At 43.0% G+C, this 19,022-nt stretch overlaps 1 protein-coding gene and 1 long non-coding RNA gene across 3 annotated transcripts in view; one reads left to right on the forward strand and one right to left on the reverse strand.

Moving 5' to 3' along the window:
• Positions 1–18,512, forward strand: part of LOC148400179 (uncharacterized) — a 22,721-nt gene extending 4,209 nt beyond the window's left edge. Inside the window, exons 2-3 of the long non-coding RNA XR_015857696.1 lie at positions 17,849–17,907; positions 18,215–18,512. This is a non-coding gene — a long non-coding RNA (uncharacterized LOC148400179). The remainder of the gene's footprint in view (positions 1–17,848; positions 17,908–18,214) is intronic.
• Positions 2,332–18,366, reverse strand: LOC148400180 (tetraspanin-18B-like). Of its 2 annotated transcripts, none has more exons than XM_088371840.1 (6): positions 18,198–18,366; positions 6,317–6,507; positions 5,364–5,462; positions 5,032–5,208; positions 4,217–4,300; positions 2,332–3,960 (listed from the first exon to the last, which is right to left on the reverse strand). In XM_088371840.1, the coding sequence occupies exons 1-6, from the start codon at positions 18,304–18,306 to the stop codon at positions 3,913–3,915; spliced, it is 708 nt and encodes a 235-aa protein (XP_088227966.1). In that variant the 5' UTR covers positions 18,307–18,366; the 3' UTR covers positions 2,332–3,912. The 2 variants fall into 2 exon arrangements, with proteins under 2 accessions (XP_088227966.1, XP_088227967.1); XM_088371841.1 differs by lacking the exon at positions 18,198–18,366 and adding an exon at positions 6,576–6,673 and having other exon boundaries at positions 2,333–3,960.
• Positions 18,513–19,022: the final 510 nt, after the last annotated feature.

Below are 19,022 nucleotides of genomic sequence, written 5' to 3' on the forward strand. Positions count from 1 at the left end.
ACTGACCCCTACTGGTATTTGTGCCAATACTTAAAGGTGAAGAATGTGAATGTGGTCTTTACATCCAATGATGTTTTGTATGCAGCCTTTGGAAGCAAAGGCAAAGGTTTGGTCACCCCTGGTCGAAATGAAGTCTTCGAATATCTGCTTACTTGAGCGGCTCAACCCACTCTGAGGTGGAGAGGTGATGGACTCTAATGAGAAACAGTGGTCCGTTAGTCACAAGTGTTACTCCTGCCTTGATGTAGAACACAATCCAGACAGACTCACTTGTCACCATGGCCAGCTCAATGATGTGGTCTGAGAACTCGTGAGGTTTACTGACAGAACACACGTGACTTCCAATATCCTTTGTTTTCACTCGCTGGATGGAGAGTACGATGCCACCGTCCGTGTCGGTGATGGAGTAGCCGACCATGCAGTTTTGAAAGGTCTTATGCTTGATGTAGTGACACAGCAGCTCATTGTGAGGACTCCTCCACTGTACAGACAGCTGAGAGGCGAGGTTGTTTTCATGGTAATGGCCACACAACAGTGTAATGGGCTGTCCTGGTTTACAAAACACTTTGACAAAACTACCTGTAGACAGAAAATAACGTGGATAATGTTTCAAGTTGCACTATTTGGATGTAACTTATGGTGAGCTTCGTTGTTTTTATTAAATGGCAAGAAAATACAATTTTAACTTATCTCACAAGCCAAATCTCAATAAATTAATTATTCCTCGTGAAACTCACAATTATATCCCATTTTGGCAGACTGGGGTGGTGGTTCCCCTCTATAAGAAGGGGGACCGGAGGGTGTGTTCCAATTACAGGGGAATCACACTCCTCAGCCTCCCTGGTAAGGTCTATTCAGGGGTGCTGGAGAGGAGGGTCCGTCGGGAGGTCGAACCTCGGATTCAGGAGGAGCAGTGTGGCTTTCGTCCTGGCCGTGGAACAGTGGACCAGCTCTACACCCTCGGCAGGATCCTCGAGGGTGCATGGGAGTTCGCCCAACCAGTCCACATGTGTTTTGTGGACTTGGAGAAGGCGTTCGACCGTGTCCCTCGGGAGGTTCTGTGGAGGGTGCTTCGGGAGTACGGGGTGCCGAGCCAACTGATAAGGGTGGTTCGGTCCCTGTATCACCGATGCCAGAGTCTGGTCCGCATTTCCGGCAGTAAGTCGGATTCGTTCCCAGTGAGGGTTGGACTCCGCCAAGGCTGCCCTTTGTCACCGATTCTGTTCATAATTTTTATGGACAGAATTTCTAGGCGTAGCCGAGGCGTTGAGGGGGTCCGGTTTGGGGACCTCAGCATCGCGTCTCTGCTTTTTGCAGATGACGTGGTGCTGTTGGCTTCTTCAGGCCGTGATCTCCAGCTCTCGCTGGAACGGTTCGCAGCCGAGTGTGAAGCGGTCGGGATGAGGGTCAGCACCTCCAAATCCGAGTCCATGGTCCTCGATCGGAAAAGGGTGGAATGCCCTCTCCGGATCGGGGATGAGATCCTGCCCCAAGTGGAGGAGTTCAAGTATCTTGGAGTCTTGTTCACGAGTGAGGGGAGGATGGAGTGTGAGATCGACAGGCGGATCGGTGCAGCGTCGGCAATAATGCGGACCCTGTACCGGTCCGTTGTGGTGAAGAGAGAGCTGAGCCAAAAGGCAAAGCTCTCAATTTACCGGTCGATTTACGCTCCTACCCTCACCTATGGTCACGAGCTATGGGTCGTGACCGAAAGAACGAGATCTCGGATACAAGCGGCCGAAATGAGTTTTCTCCGCAGGATGTCCGGGCTCTCCCTTAGAGATAGGGTGAGAAGCACGGTCATCCGGGAGAGACTCGGAGTAGAGTCGCTACTCCTCCACGTTGAGAGGAGCCAGATGAGGTGGCTCGGGCATCTTATCAGGATGCCTCCTGGACGCCTCCCTGGGGAGGTGTTCCGGGCATGTCCCACCGGTAGGAGACCCCGGGGACGACCCAGGACGCGCTGGAGAGACTATGTCTCTCAGCTGGCCTGGGAACGCCTTGGGATCCCCCGGGATGAGCTGGATGAAGTGGCTGGGGAGAGGGAAGTCTGGGAGTCCCTCCTAAAGCTGCTGCCCCCGCGACCCGACCCCGGATAAGCGGAAGAAGATGGATGGATGGATGGATGGACTTATCTCACAAGCCAAATCTCAATAAAGTAATTATTCCTCGTGATACTCACAATTATATCCCATTTATCTATTTGCTGTGTGTGATGACTTTTTACAAATTCCATAGCCAATTGGAATCAGCTCAATGGCCAGTATATTGAGAAAACAGAAATACAAGACAAAGAGCAGTTAGTGCAGTTTGTGTCCCAGAACTTACCTTCACCCATCAAGAGTAAGCGTGTGAAAACATAGAAGAGTGCACCTTTCCAAGCCAGTTGAAAAGACGTTTTCCACATTTGGTAAAGGCTAATACAATCAAACAACTAGAGCACAAAGTTAATGGGACTAGCTACTGTATATCCATCTATCACTTTTGTTTTTACTGTGTAGGATCAGTTTACAAGCTTCATGCAAGCAAATCAAGCTTGAAAAACACTCCCAGAAACATGACTGAAACTCAAAATCAATGTAGCTGTTGAAGCCCCACTTTTCCTCATCACTGTGCAGGTATTTAAAAACATTAAGTTGAACGCAGTCCATTTCGTGCTATAATTCCCCTTTGGGCATGTAAGAAATGAACCGCTCTAACACATCACTTTAATGCTGCATTAACTTACAGTTTAAACATGCATAGAAAATGGACAAATGTGATTAGAGCTCCTTGGAAAGTACAATACTTAACTCAAGACACCCTGCAGAAAGATACACAGGCTTTCAGAGATACTGTACGTGCGCACACCAGCATTATCAGGATAATTTAAATTTTTATCAGAATTAAACCAAAAAAATACCTAAATGTCCTGACACAAACTCCAACTCATTTACAAATCTCCATAAACAATTTTTTCTGTACTATACCTTCATCAAGTTAATGATTATCTTATTATTAAATGAAATATATAATGATGAAAAGTATAATAAAAATAATACAAAAAAATCTAAATATATAATAAAGAATATAATGATAAAAGTAATAAAAAAAACATTAAATTATTTCTCCATTGTTCACAAAAACATGCTTTTGATCTGAGTAGGTGTGAAATATCAACAAAAATGAAAAGTTTAAATTAGACACGGTTTCAATGTGCAGCAATAGAATGACAGAGACAGTGAACCACCACTACATTGCCTGTCATCCCTCAAAAACTTTATGTTTATCATAGAACATTCTTGTAAGCCACATATTGTATAAGTGTGAAGTGTGTTGTGCTGAAAACACCACCAGTGGTAAACTGAGGTCCATGAGCCAGTCTGTGTGGGTTTGTATCCAGGCAAAACATCCTCCTTGACCTTTGTCATTTCGCTGATTTGAATCACATCTGTAATTCACATTATGTTCCAAAGTTGAGTTTGTACTAATACTCAGAGGCATAAGAGTTAAGCATTACTTTACAGTAAAATGTGCGGACAGTTACCTACTACTTCCTGTGCTCTAAGCCTTTATTTGTCAACTGCAAAATGACGTCACAAAATCGCTGAGACACACGGAAAATCACTGGATAAACACGTCAAATTTTACTGTAGGTTGCTGAACACAAGCCTGACTTGTGTGCAGGCAGCATGGGATCGATTCCCGTTCAGTGGCGGTGTGCATGTAGGTGTGATTGTGTGGCCTCTGATTGGCTGGCGAGGGTGTAGTCTCCCTTTCACCTGATGTCAGCTAGCATAGGCTCCGGCACTCCCCATGACCCTGAACGGGGTACGCAGTTTTGAAAATGAATGAATGGATATTTTACAATTGTTTCTTCCTTCATCAGCCTGTGGCCTTGTCGTGTTTGCTGTGCACTTGGGTCTCTGTGCACTATCGGATGCCGTAATATAAACACAATGCAAACACCATGGCGAGGAGCTGTAGGGACAAGGAGAAAAACAGAGAGCTCAGTCTTGCGAAAAGGACTGACATTTTGCCACAAACACATGTAATCTCACTGAACCTGAATTTCCACAACAAACAGCTGACAAGATGACGCTACTAAATGCATCAGACTTAGAATGCATTGTGGACTCACCTGTCATTGTCTGTGAACAACTGTACCTGTCTATTGTCTGTCTAAATTTTGAAAAGCGAGTGACCCACCCCATATTGTTATGGAAAGAACACATACCTCGATTGTCAACACCACAATGGCGAATGCTCCTGCTGTGTAAAGATATGTCTCAAAGGAATCCATCATTGCAGAGTAACAGCCCTGAAATAACAACAACAATAATAATAATGATGATGACAGTGAGTAAAAATGAAAAATGATACTAAACTATAACAATATACTACGTATTCATAAATTAAATAAATTTTTATATTACTCATCACTATAATATCAATAATTGTATTAATGATCTAAATGTATAATGCATAATTTCCTTGCATCACTCCTTAAAGAATTATAGTGACACATTTGTGGCTCAGCATTTGCAAATTCGCTTTTTTTTTTGGTGGTGGTGGTGGTGGTGGGCATACACTGCAACTTTTGTCACATTTCTAGTTATATACAGTGGCTAACTAAAACTATCAATGATACTCCTTTGGCTTGTTTGTGGTGAATAATTTAACAACTGAATATGGCCATGCTCGATGCATTGTGTTGATTTTGCTCTTTATATCTGTGATATTTCACAAAACATTGAATAATCCATAAATCCAAAAAGAATATCTGTGTTCTATATCAGTCTGTGTTCTATAACCTGAAAGACCTTTCTGCCACCTGGTCGCATCTTTAGGCATTTGCAAAGTCCGTGTCAATTACTCGCGGTACAAAATCAAGCTACACTTTTAGTGATGTTGCAACTTTGCTGTAATTATATAGTACTGTATGATTAGGAAATAATTGAGTGTAGCAGAATGATACACCAAATAGTGGCTAAGCAAAGACATTCATTTCTCCAGTATTTTACTGTTTATTTCATTTTTACATACGCTGACCTTGTTGTTCTGAAAGGCAGGGTTTCCACGAACACACTGCAACATGCTGATATACTCCATGTGTCCTTGGTAGCTGCTCTCCTGGCAACAGGCATCAGGCGTCATCTTATTGGGGTTGACGAACCTGAATAGACTCACTTCAAAGTCCTCAGGGCCGCTTACTCCACAACAGTCAAACTATACGTACATCAAGACATACAGGGGGAAGGATGAGCGTCAGAGTACAATACAAAACAATACAATGCATCTTTATTTATATAGAGCTTCATGACAGTTAACTTTCGTAATTAAGAATACAAAAAAGAGAGAGGCGATTTTAAAAAAAGCTTTACTGTGGTCATGATGGCATTCCATGTAGAGGTGAAGACATCAGTGGTGTTATAACCTTGATAATGGTGCTTTAGCTCCCGAGTGAAATACTCTCTGGTTAACTGGACAAACAGACAAAGTAACAGGTATGGATTGTCAACCACCAAAACCAAACAAAAAAAAATCATGTTGGCCTTTTAACCTCAATAATAAATACACTTCCAATATGTGCATTTAAACTGCGTATAATGTGTAGTTACAGTGTAACTTCAGCATAAAACTGAATAGAAGTTATCACTACTACTTAGGCCAGTGTGGCAGCTGCCAGCTCAGCCAGGAAGATGAAAAGGATGAACATGAAGAACTAGTCAGGGGGGAGGGAAATGTCACTGAGTGTTATGCTAGTTTTGTTTGCTTCATGAGCACATAAATTTCAACAAATATTTCATGCAGACAGAAAATGCTGATAGTTTCATTCCCGGGAGACTGAAATAAACCTTCAGAGCTCCTCGAGATGGCACTATTGTATCATCCCCAAATGGTCTTATGTCATTTTTATTTTTGAGTGTGTGTGTGAGGAGGGAGGTTAATTCGGGGCGATGTCAAAATGAAATACTGTAACTACTACATTTTTGCTTCTGCAAATGGCCAACATTTAAACTCGACTTTACATTGGTAGAATTAACTGGGAGAAATATTGAGACATGAAGGCATGAAGATGAGAAACAGACAGAAGAAACAGAAATGCTTCAACAAGAGTTGCCATAAATAACCGTGACACAGTGACATAACTGACGTCATAGGAGGCAACAATAAGGGGCAGGCTTTTGTGTTGAAGGAATGAGGAGAGAAGCAGTTTGTCAACCATTACTTTAAAATATCAGTCATGTTTAGGCAACAATCCCTTTTCAAATATCCCCAAATGAAGTCTCACTCATGATTGTAGCTTAAGTGCATAAAACAAAGTGTGACTCACAATAAGTAAGAGACATTTGTTCTCGCGTATGGCTCCACAGCAGCCCAGGAAGCCCAGCAGGAACAACATTGCGCCAATGGTCAAGATGACGTAGGTGCCCATGAACAGAAGGGGCTTGGCTGCTACAATTTCTCTGAAGCCCATCGGGTCCACCAGCACCCAAACACCAAGAGCCAGCATGAAGGAGCCTCCTAGTTGGGAGCGGCAGACAGTATTAAAATGTATATCGCCTTTCTTTTAATAATCTCGGCGGATTTACAAAGATGAGGAAGTTGAAGATGAACATCAGGTACTTCATGCAGCTGAGGCAGTCACCCTCCATTGCTGAGCAACTATGCACATACAGGCGCATTGATAGAAAGTAGCCCAATTAGTCGAACATGACATAATACCTGAAATTACTTAAATCAAAGAGTTGCACACAAAAAATACAAAACAGAAAAAATATCAACTTTTCAACTATTTCAAGGACTGCAAAATATTTTTGTTTCTGTTACAAATGTGTCGAGATGAAATTATAACTATTTCTGTCATGAAACTGAAAATGCAAGATTTACTGGTCTTCAGTCAATTTGAATGATTTTAATACACAATGTACATTGAGCTATTATAGAGTTAAACCTTGGACTATCAATTTAATTTATTCCACGAACCGAAACCTTTGTGAACTGAGGTCATGGTTCCCATTAAAGTGATTGGAATCTGTTCCAGCCGCAGAATGACGTATTATTTTATTTTTCTATTAATGTGTGGTTAAAAATAAATGATGTGCAATACACTGATAGGTGAAAACACAATTCATGATTTTCAAGTACAGTAATGTTTATGTTCACAGTGGTTATTGCTAGCCCTGAATGGCCATGACTTGCTGCACAATGCAGTGCTTTTGTGTTGCAAAAAAAAAAAAAAAACCTCTGAAACATAGCCGAAGCACAAAGACTGATATTTACGCCACCCATGAAATATCGTGGCTGATTTAATCCGAACCTCAGATCATCAGTAGCTCTCTTTTAACCTGGCTAGATCACAATGGTTTTTTTTTTTTTTTTTTTTTTTAATTAAAACAGCAGTGATCTAGCCAGGTTGAAAGAGAGCCACCTTCATAACACTGGAAATCCTGAGTTTAGACTCATCACGCTCACGACACCATTAATCTCGGTTCGTAGTCCACCTCTCCTGGCAATACAAGTGTGGCTGAAGGGAGCTGACTGAAACATGAGTAAGAGGGCTGACAAGAACACGTGGAGATGAAAACCTAATGAGCAGACAAGACATGAAACAAAACAAAATATATTCAAAACACTATTAATGCCCACAAAGACCATAACACGCTCATGCGATCTTCATTTCATGCATTTTATACTAGTAATCTCAGACAGAGCAAATGAAGAGCTCTCTGTTCTATTGGCACAAATTTAATCCTCAGTCTGACTTCATTGTAATGCACATTATCTAAATGTTTAGAATGAATGGGTTGAAATTATTAATAGGTCTCACTTATTTCCCTTAGTGAATTTTAGGACATTCACTTGAGAAACAGAGACAAAACAGATGCTGAGGTGAGATTCTCAAATTTGTCTTCTGAGCCAGTAGAGCAAGCTCAGCAATAAAAATTTCCTCTGGGCTCTACTGTACAGTGAAACACATAAACAAGTCCAGCCAAGCAGACCTGTTAGAAATTTTCTTTTAGAATCAATATATTTTATGGCATACATTTCCACAATTGGTCAAAAGAATGCCCTCATTTCTAGTTAAAGGACAACAAAGTCACTGAAGCTGTTCAGCCGCTTTCTTTCCCCAAGCAGTCACAGATGCACATTCATTCAAGAGCTGCTATCGGGCAACAACTCCCGTCCAGCAACGCCACACACTTGATTGCTTTACTTGTATGTCCTTCTTGCCCTTTTCGATGTACCCGACATGTCCCAGTATTTGTCATCAAATATCTACTAGGAGTGCTGCAAAGCATGCTGGAAGTGCATTGCTACAATATTTTCTAAACATTCTGTCGACTATGTAAAAAGAGTAAATATCAAAGAGCGAAATGCTTGACTAAAAATTGTAATTGCTTTTCATTAATAAATTGAGTGGTCTCATTTAATGAGCTCTGCATGTTTTTATGGTTCAAAACATGAAGCCTTAAGAAGCAATCTAACAGTATTCAATACAAAACTCTAAGGTGCAAGGTGACATTTTTCATTGTCATACATTTTGATAACCGAAACAATGTCAAAAACATTTCTGCTTAAAGATGCTGAATTTGCTGATTTTAAAAAATCTAAAATGATTAAGTTGAGTGTGGTGCAGATTGTTTCTTTTAGAATTTGCTGCTTGGATGACAGAAGACTTCCACTGTTCACTTGATGTGACGAGACAGGCAAATGCACGATGACACAGTGGCAGCAACAGTTGTTGTCACTTGTGAAGATGGTAGTGTGTCCCTGTGGGATCATATCACACATGGAGGGACATTGGCTGCATGTTGATGTGAGTTGGGGCCCTCAGTGGGGGTGTGAAACGGACCAACTGTGCACGAAAGGTACCTGATGGTGTTTACCAGTTGGAAATGACATAAAGCCAGCCACCTGGCTCATTGAAGTCAGTGACAAAGTTTGGATGGAATCAATTTATTTCTCGGGGCTCATGTGAGACAATGTGAGACTTCTTTTTAATGCTAAAATTTCTTATCATTTCTTATCATAACAAACCGTGCAGTCAAAAGGTCTAAAAAAAATGAAAAAAACAATAGAACTTCAAATTTGACTCCATTGAGGGAATTCACATACAGGGAATGATAATATCAGGAACATTATTCTCAGGTGTTGATAATTTTTAGTGAATCTCACAATTACTGGCTATATGTTGTGTCTACAAGCTTAACATCATTACCATCCTTCATTTTGTGTTGCCTTTTACAATCGGCAGCACAACGGTTTTTACCCCTCGGTTCTTTGTCTGACTGAAGCTTTTCGCTCTGTGTTTATCGAATTTGACCATTTTGTGTGCGGCTCTTATTTGAATGAAGTAAAATGTTAAATGCTCAGCGATCACATGCTGGCTTTATGGCTGCCAGTGCACTTTGGGAAATTGCGTACTCTGGGTGAGGTCAGTCCGAACACAAGGTAGAACTGAGATTCATGAGCATCTGTTCATCATCAAAACATGTTGAGGCAAATTACATATGCATAGAACTAAGAAATGTAGTTCTCTTTCAAAATAAGAAATTAAAGGTGATAATTACATTCAGATTTGTTCTCAAATTCTTACTTTTTTTTTTAACCTTTAAACCTACACATCCACATGCAATCAACGACACTTCCTTCTTGATTGATTTCGCATTACAATTAAAGGCATTATTTAGTCCTCTAGGTCCCTTTGTTGTAGCAGGCACGATGTCTGGTAAAGTAGAAACTGCAGAATTTGGGTTATGTGCTCCCTCTCTTACGAGCTCCAGTTAGGTGGCGATCTGCAACATTTATCTGGAGATGCTATTAATCACTTACCTAACATACCACACACAGTTTTCCACTTTCCCGGTTGCTTAGTGTGAAGAATGTTCACATGAGGATATTATAAGCCTCTTGCAAGAAAATACTGCCTGTTCGTCAAACATTTTATTAACTAGGTCAGACATTGTATTTTACTTCAATCATTCTCGTGTCAAATTCACTCACTCACTCACTCACTCGCTCACTCCAATCAATCAATCAATCAATCAATCAATCAATCAATCAATCAATCAATCAATCAATCAATCAATCAATCAATCAATCAATCAACCAACCAACCAACTAACCAACCAACCAATCAATCAATCAAATTTGATTTACAAAGCACTTTCATACAACAAAGCCTCTTGAAGCGCTTTACATACCGTATTTGCCGGTGTATTGGTCGACCTTTTTCGATCCAAAATCGACCGAAAAAAATCGACCTCGACTTATACACCGAGTCATAAAATTTAACTTCGTATTCATCGCTTCAAATGTGATGGTAACCAAGGCCGTTTCTCATGCATCTCATTGTGCGTGGGTGTGCGTCCGTCAGGCTCATCAAACAGCGAGAAACTGAATCATTATAAAGCGTTCGTTGCATTAACACGCATCCTCAGCAACAATTTCAAATATTCTCACCTCAATAACGGACATCGAAAGCCAGGCAGCGACGATGACTGCTAGGGGGAAGTACTGGGTATTGAGCGAATGTGCGAGTCATCGCGCGTCAAGCAACGACAATAACTACCGGTACGTAAACATTCAATCGCCATGTCTAAATGAATGTCGTTGGCACTTAGAAAATATTCGCCAAACTTGGCCAGACTTCCAGGGGAAGAGGCCGAATTTTCACTTGTTCTGGCCAACCGGAGGAACCAGCCGAGGCGGACACTTTACGGCGGTTGAGTCGTTGGCACTTAGAAAATATTCGCCAAACTTGGCCAGACTTCCAGTGGAAGAGGCCGAATTTTCACTTGTGGTGGCCGACACGGGGAACCAGCCGAGGCGGACACTTTACGGCGGTTGAGTCGTTCGCACTTTGAAAATATTCGCCAAACTTGGCCAGACTTCCAGGGGAAGAGGCCGAATTTTCACTTGTTCTGGCCGACATGGGGAACCAGCCGAGGCGGACTCTTTATGGCGCAAGAGCCGTTGGCACTTAGAAAATTTGAACCGTGCGGCGTGCGCAAGTGCGCGGCCCGCTGGAAGTCGAATGAGGCTCCGCGATTTCATCCGCGGTGCTTATAAAGTGCCGATCCGCTCGGCGGGAGCTATTTTCGGCCACTTGGCGCGTGGGCACGGCCTCCCGGATGTGCCGGGCGGCGTGCGCGAGCTCGCCGGCCGCTGGAAGTCGAATGAGGCTCCGCGATCTCCTCCGCGGTGCTTATAAACAGCCGATCCGCTCGGCGGGAGCTATTTTCGGCCACTTGGCGCGTGCGCATGGCCTCCCGGATGTGCCGGGCGGCGTGCGCGAGCTCGCCGGCCGCTGGAAGTCGAATGAGGCTCCGCGATTTCATCCGCAGTGCTCATAAAGTGCCGATCCGCTCGGCGGGAGTTATTTTCGGCCACTTGGCGCGTGCGCACGGCCTCCCGGATGTGCCGGGCGGCGTGCGCGAGCTCGCCGGCCGCCGGAAGTCGAATGAGGCTCCGTGATCTCCTCCGCGGTGCTTATAAACAGCCGATCCGCTCGGCGGGAGCTATTTTCGGCCACTTGGCGCGTGCGCACGGCCTCCCGGATGTACCGGGCGGCGTGCGCGAGCTCGCCGGTCGCTGGAATTCGAATGAGGCTCCGCGATCTCCTCCGCGGTGCTTATAAAGAGCCGATCCGCTCGGCGGGAGCTATTTCCAGCCAATTGGCGCGTGCGCACGGCCTCCCGGTGGTGCCAGGCGGCGTGCGCGAGTGCGCTGGCCACTGGAAGTTGAATGAGGCTCCGCGATCTCCTCCGCGGTGCTTATAAAGTGCCGATCCGCTCGGCTTGGAGCTATTTCTGGCCTCCCGGTGGTCCCGGGCGGCGTGCGTGAGCTCGCCGACCGCTGGAAGTCGAATGAGGTTCCGCGATCTCCTCCGCGGTGCTTATAAACAGCCGATCCGCTCGGCTGGAGCTATTTCCGGCCACTGCGCATGCGCATGGCCTCCCGGAATTTGAACACATTTCGTCAATAAATTTCGCATATTTCTGATTGAATTTTGAAGTTAAATATAATGCAACAATTGAGCTCGACTACAAAGGATATATCATAAAATCGTAAATTTCCGTCGAATTTTAGGGGGTCGACTTATACACCGAGTCGACTTATACACCGTCAAATACGGTAAAAACAATACAATGTATAATAAGAAAATATTATACAACCAATCTCCCACACACATGCAAATTTAAAAACACAGAGAAATTAAGAACTCTAGAGAAATTCTGACAAAACGCCATCAAACACTCACCACTTCAAAGTGAGGAAACAGTATAGAGAGATAACAAAGGTGAAAAAATTAAATAAAAATATATTAAGTAATTCAGTTTAAAACAAATACCCATTTGTCCATTTTCTGAACTGAGCTATCTTAACGCGGTTCACGGTTGTGCTGGAGCCTAACCTTGGGAAATAGGCGGGGTATACCCTGAACTGGTCCCCAGCCAATCACAAGGCACACATAGACGAACAACTATCCACGCTCACAATCCCACCTAAGGACAATTTGGAGTGGTCAATCAAAAATAATAATAAAGTAATAAAACCTGTAAACAAAATAATGAAATTCCTGTAAAAGACAAAACAGTAAAAATAAAAATTAATAAAATAAACATGTAGGTGCATGGGTCATGATTCATGTTTTTGATTCATGTTTTTGTATTAGTTTTCTAAGCTGTGATTCAAATCTGTAGAGCAATTTGTTATCATGACAAAGAATCAAACAAACAGGCAAAGAGTGCAGTGGAAAAAAAGAGTAATGACAGCAAAAAAAAAAAAACAAAAACAAAAACTTGACAACCACTCACAATACAATTATTCTGCTCAGAGGTCGTCAAACATAAGGGCAATGCTATGACAACAGCAACAAGAGGAGCTGCTTTGCTAGAATGGTGAAAAAGAAAAACCTCAATGTAAGCTTACAAATGAAAATGTAGACAGGATTAATTTGTAGTTATCCTACTTTACATGCCATGTTTTTCTCAGTTGAGCTTTTTGTTCTCAGAAAATAATTATATTGGATGTGTGCGTTGGCAATGCAATGCTGTTTTTAAGGAATGTGACAGTTATTAGTTTTTAGATTAGCAAAGTAAATTCTTTCCACAGCTATTGTTCAAATTCAAGCATTTTGCACGAGCACTCAGAGGATGGAAGTCTCCAATGAAGACCACACAGGCAGTCCTCTTGTTGTGAAAAGCATGTCACCATTATTACAGCTACTGACAGATATCTATCTATCTATCTATCTATCTATCTATCTATCTATCTATCTATCTATCTATCTATCTATCTATCTATCTATCTATCTATCTATCTATCTATCTATCTATCTATTGTATATATATATATATATATATATATATATATATTGTATATATTCATACAATCAATCATATTAATGTTGGAAAATTGTGGGGTGAATTTGTTTACAGATTGTGATCTCTTGAAATATTTTTTAACAACAAAAGCTTATTGGCTATGGCTTGTAAAACAAATAGTCACATACTATAGTGACATACTACTTTAGAAAGATCTTCTGCAGATTTTTTTTTAGTGGACTGTAATAATACTACCAGTATTACATGAAACAGAAGCAACATATGGGAGCTTGAGCCTTGACTTCTCTCATTTGATCTTGTCATCTGCTTTTGCCACTACCAGACATACTAACCAGTTGAACAGCACATTTTCTTTGATAATTTACAGTAACACAATCAAAACATTTGAAGAAAGACCACCCACACGAGGAAAGACCTACAGTGTTCGAGCATAGCTTAGTGAATGGGTCACAGGGGAGTGTGCAGGGTTGAACATCTGCCTTGTATTTCTTTTTACTGCGTCTTTCATGTTGTTAAACATAGAAACTTGAAAGACTGCCTGGGCATTGACATTTGATTCCCTCCATGTGTCAGAGAAGACTATACGTACACAAAATTATCATAATTGAAGAAGTTCTACCTTTTTGCCAAATTGCATTTCAGAAACTATTGTATATCCATTGTTTCACTTGACATGTAGAAAATAATGTGACATTGTGTAGATTAGATATCATACCGTCTACAATATTACTGGTGTATTTTTAAGGGGCTGATAAAAATTTGAAATGTCACGAAATTCACACGGCGCAAAGATGTATTCGGTAACATCATGAGCATGTCCATTCTGATGTACACAAGGTATGTTGCAAAATCATTTGCAAATGATACAACTTTTTGCTCAAGTTAAGAGAAAACCACCTGCAACGTAAACACACAGCTAAATGTCAACAGGCTAAACTAAACACGTGAGAAGGAGTTGAAAACAAATTTTCGTGTTATTTGTTAGTGGCCAATATTTTTTTTCTTCAATAAATGAAATTGAGTAAGTCAAAGTCAAAGTCAGCTTTATTGTCAATTTCTCCACATGCCAAAGACACACAAAGAAACCGAAATTTCGTTCCCCCCTATCCCACGGTGACAAGACATGGCCCACAACAGACAAACAACATAATCCATATCTGTCAACAAAATGAACCACAATATAATCTAATTGGTAACATTTTTTATTTGACTGTATACCGTATTTGCCGGTGTACAGGTCGACTCGGTGTATAAGTCGACCCCCTAAAATTCGACGGAAATTTACGATTTTATGATATATCCTTTGTATAAGTCGAGCTCAATTGTTGCATTATATTAAACTTCAAAATTCAATATGCGAAATTTATTGACGAAATGTGTTCAAATTCCGGGAGGCCGTGCGCATGCGGCTGTTTATAAGCAGCGCGGAGGAGATTGCGGCCGGCGAGCTCGCGCACGCCGCCCGGCACCAACGGGAGGCCGGAAATAGCTCCAAGCCGAGCGGATCGGCACTTTATAAGCACCGCGGAGGAGATCACGGCGCCTCATTGGACTTCCAGCGGCCGGCGAGCTCGCGCACCCGCCCGGCACATCCGGGAGGCCGTGCGCACGAGCCAAGTGGCCGAAAATAGCCCCCGCCGAGCGGATCGGCTGTTTATAAGCACCGCGGAGGTGCTCGCGGCGCCTCATTCGACTTCCAGCGGCCGGCGAGCTCGCGCACCCGCCCGGCACATCCGGGAGGCCGTGCGCACGAGCCAAGTGGCCGAAAATAGCCCCCGCCGAGCGGATCGGCTGTTTATAAGCACCGCGGAGGTGCTCGCGGCGCCTCATTCGACTTCCAGCGGCCGGCGAGCTCGCGCACCCTCCCGGCACGCCCGGGAGGCCGTGCGCACGAGCCAAGTGGCCGAAAATAGCCCCCGCCGAGCGGATCGGCTGTTTATAAGCACCGCGGAGGTGGCCGCGGCGCCTCATTCGACTTCCAGCGGGCCGCGCACTCGCGCACGCCGCCCGGTTCAAATTTTCTAAGTGCAACGCACAATGAGATGCATGAGAAACGGCCTTGGTTACCATCACATTTGAAGCGATGAATACGAAGTTAAATTTTATGACTCGGTGTATAAGTCGAGGTCGATTTTTTTCGGTCGGTTTTGGATCGAAAAAGGTCGACCAATACACCGGCAAATACGGTATGTATACTGTATTCATGTACATTGGCAAGATGACTTTTCCATCTCTTCATCTCCTTTTCACCACTATTGTAGTTTGGCATTGTCTTGGGATCCACTTTGTTATACTACTGGTTGAAGATCGTGTCACAAGACAATACCGTATTTGCCGGTGTATTGGTCGACCTTTTTCGATCCAAAACCGACCGAAAAAAATCGACCTCGACTTATACACCGAGTCATAAAATTTAACTTCGTATTCATCGCTTCAAATGTGATGGTAACCAAGGCCGTTTCTCATGCATCTCATTGTGCGTTGCACTTAGAAAATTTGAACCGGGCGGCGTGCGCGAGTGCGCGGCCCGCTGGAAGTCGAATGAGGCGCCGCGGCCACCTCCGCGGTGCTTATAAACAGCCGATCCGCTCGGCGGGGGCTATTTTCGGCCACTTGGCTCGTGCGCACGGCCTCCCGGGCGTGCCGGGAGGGTGCGCGAGCTCGCCGGCCGCTGGAAGTCGAATGAGGCGCCGCGAGCACCTCCGCGGTGCTTATAAACAGCCGATCCGCTCGGCGGGGGCTATTTTCGGCCACTTGGCTCGTGCGCACGGCCTCCCGGATGTGCCGGGCGGGTGCGCGAGCTCGCCGGCCGCTGGAAGTCGAATGAGGCGCCGCGAGCACCTCCGCGGTGCTTATAAACAGCCGATCCGCTCGGCGGGGGCTATTTTCGGCCACTTGGCTCGTGCGCACGGCCTCCCGGATGTGCCGGGCGGGTGCGCGAGCTCGCCGGCCGCTGGAAGTCCAATGAGGCGCCGTGATCTCCTCCGCGGTGCTTATAAAGTGCCGATCCGCTCGGCTTGGAGCTATTTCCGGCCTCCCGTTGGTGCCGGGCGGCGTGCGCGAGCTCGCCGGCCGCGATCTCCTCCGCGCTGCTTATAAACAGCCGCATGCGCACGGCCTCCCGGAATTTGAACACATTTCGTCAATAAATTTCGCATATTGAATTTTGAAGTTTAATATAATGCAACAATTGAGCTCGACTTATACAAAGGATATATCATAAAATCGTAAATTTCCGTCGAATTTTAGGGGGTCGACTTATACACCGAGTCGACCTGTACACCGGCAAATACGGTATTTATAGTTATGTTGGGTTCTTTTTATTTTTTACATCTCGAATAAGTGTATAATTTTCATATCCATCCTTGTGATATAACAATTTCCATTCTTTCTGATATTGCCACAAACTGTTCCTTTTGCAGTTTTGAGCCTGAAATCACATTTTTTGTCACTGCTGTTTCATCTAACTTATAGATTGATGTGAAATATTTTATTAATAATAATAATAATAATAATAGTCCATGTGTAGTGAGTAAACCTAAGGATGACATATTTTGAATGGGGAAATGTACCACATAGCCATAGTGTTGAATAGTTCAATATTATGTCACTCACAGGGAAATTGGGATTATTTTTTTAAATAGTTGACTTTTATTATGCCCATCAGGTATGCGCACAAACATTTTGGGGGGCACGTGCTCAAGTGAAAAAAAAAACATCCCCAAAATTATTCATACAACGTAAAAAAAAAAACAATAATACACAGTCAACACAGTCAATCACACCATAATTAAGAAAATATGTGAAGAGCAGTATAGTGTATATGTGCTGCACGTATACACGACAATAGTTTTATTTTACAAACACTGAAATAAATGCTAGTCAAAAACCAAAACATGCTTGAGGAACAGTGAACTGAGAGTGGTGAGTTAAGTCAGTTCCCGCAGACTCTGTCCATTACCGCAGTGTGTTTCCTATTGCAAGTGATCTGCACAATGTTCATCGCTGCTGGTGCTTGATGTATAAACCCCGTTGGGCCTTTTGTGGTAGGTACTTTGAGCATGAAAGACTTAAGAATGCAAAAGGTCGCCTTTTGTGCCTTGAGATGAGCGTAGCGGTGGGAGCGGGTAGTTTATTTTAGCTGTAGTGACGGAAAACGTGTGAGAACAATGAACTTGAGTTATAATAAATGGTAGGATTCAGAAAAGAACGTATGCTTCAGGTTTCTTGTGAAAGTTGACTGGCAAAACATCTTAAACTGCACATTTTTGCATGGTCTTTAATTGTGGCCAGCCTAAAGCGCACTTGTGCAATAATCTTGCTGTCTAATCTGCATCTTGCTATGCCATACCTGTGAGGTGGATGAATTATCTTGGCAAAAGAGAAATACTCACCAACACAACTTGGGTTTGGGCGGGTTTATGAATAATATCTGAGAGAAACGGACCTTTCGTGTACATAGAAAAAGTTGTACATTTTTGAATATTTTGCTCACTATATCTCACTCTCAGATAGATGGACAGACAGACGGACGGATGGATGGGAAGTTTTCCAAAAGGAGGGATTTATGGTAGGTACTGTATGTCCTTAAACATGTCTACCAAAGATTTTGGAAAGTTATTTCTTAGTGACATTGTTTCATTTTGTAATACACTTAATATATTTGCATTTTTAATATTTTTGGAAAATCAGAAAAACATCCATACATCCATTATTCGACTTGTTTGTCCTCACAAGGGTCACGGGTGTGCTGGACCCTATCTCGGAAACCCTGCACTGGTTGCCAGCCCAGGGCACACATAGACAAAAATACACACTCACACACACCTAATGATAATTTAGAATGCTCAATTAACCTACCATGCATGTCTTTGGAGGAAACTGAAGTACCCAGAGGACTCCAATGCAGGCACGGGGAGAACATGCAACTCCACATAGAAAGGAAAGCCAGAATCAAACCCCAGTGCATGACCAGTGTGTCACCGTATTGCCCTATGAGAAAAACAAGATAAGTCCATCTGACTTGGCCTTGAGGACCTGTCACGTGCCCGTGCCACAGGACACTCAGCCGGCAACTTCCCTCAGCCATGCCCCTAGAAATTTGAGTGGATTTAAAAATGTACAGACTCTAAAATCGGTTGGCTGATATCACCCATCTGGATTGTTCTGTGAGCGTGTGAGAAGCCCCCTTTTTTTGTACTTTGCTTACTACTTTGAGTGATCTTGGTTTGTTAGGCTGTGTGTTGGACATTTTGAGTGTTTACTCATGACCTTTCTTTTTCTGTTTTCTGAGGCTTGGTGTCTGCCAACAAAGATATGAAATCAGTGGAGGAATTTGAGTTGACTCCACCCCAGAGAATGTTGAATTTGAAATGCAAGAGGTGGAATTTAATTCACCACATTTGCATCTCTTTGGCGTGTGCTCCAAACAAAATGTTTGGGCAACCATTTTAAAGACATAGATAAAGCAAAATGTTCTGTGAAATTAAATGCTTTTCTACCGTCATATAAAAATAATTTCACTGTTTTCACAATTTTAGGGATCTATCTGTCTGGACTCATGTAGATTATGAAAAAAAATAAATGTGACTTTTTACCAACTAATGCTTTCCTAGATTTAGCATTCTGTACATAAAGTCCTCACAATATTTGTACAAAATTCTTGTTGAAAATAAGCTTATTGGG

This window comes from Syngnathus floridae, chromosome 3, assembly GCF_059516105.1.
Source record: "Syngnathus floridae isolate MCC-2025c chromosome 3, RoL_Sflo_1.0, whole genome shotgun sequence".
NCBI lineage: Eukaryota > Metazoa > Chordata > Actinopteri > Syngnathiformes > Syngnathidae > Syngnathus > Syngnathus floridae.

Excerpts from the sequence above, each read along its gene's own strand:
- LOC148400180 (XM_088371840.1), bottom strand. The coding sequence starts at position 18,306 with ATGCACTGGGGTTTGATTCTGGCTTTCCTTTCTATGTGGAGTTGCATG. Across the intron at positions 5,463-6,316 it reads ACAAATGTCTCTTACTTATT|TTAACCAGAGAGTATTTCAC; the intron begins GTGAGTCACACT and ends CTGTTTGTCCAG. Across the intron at positions 3,961-4,216 it reads TTGTGGTGTTGACAATCGAG|CTCCTCGCCATGGTGTTTGC; the intron begins GTATGTGTTCTT and ends TTGTCCCTACAG.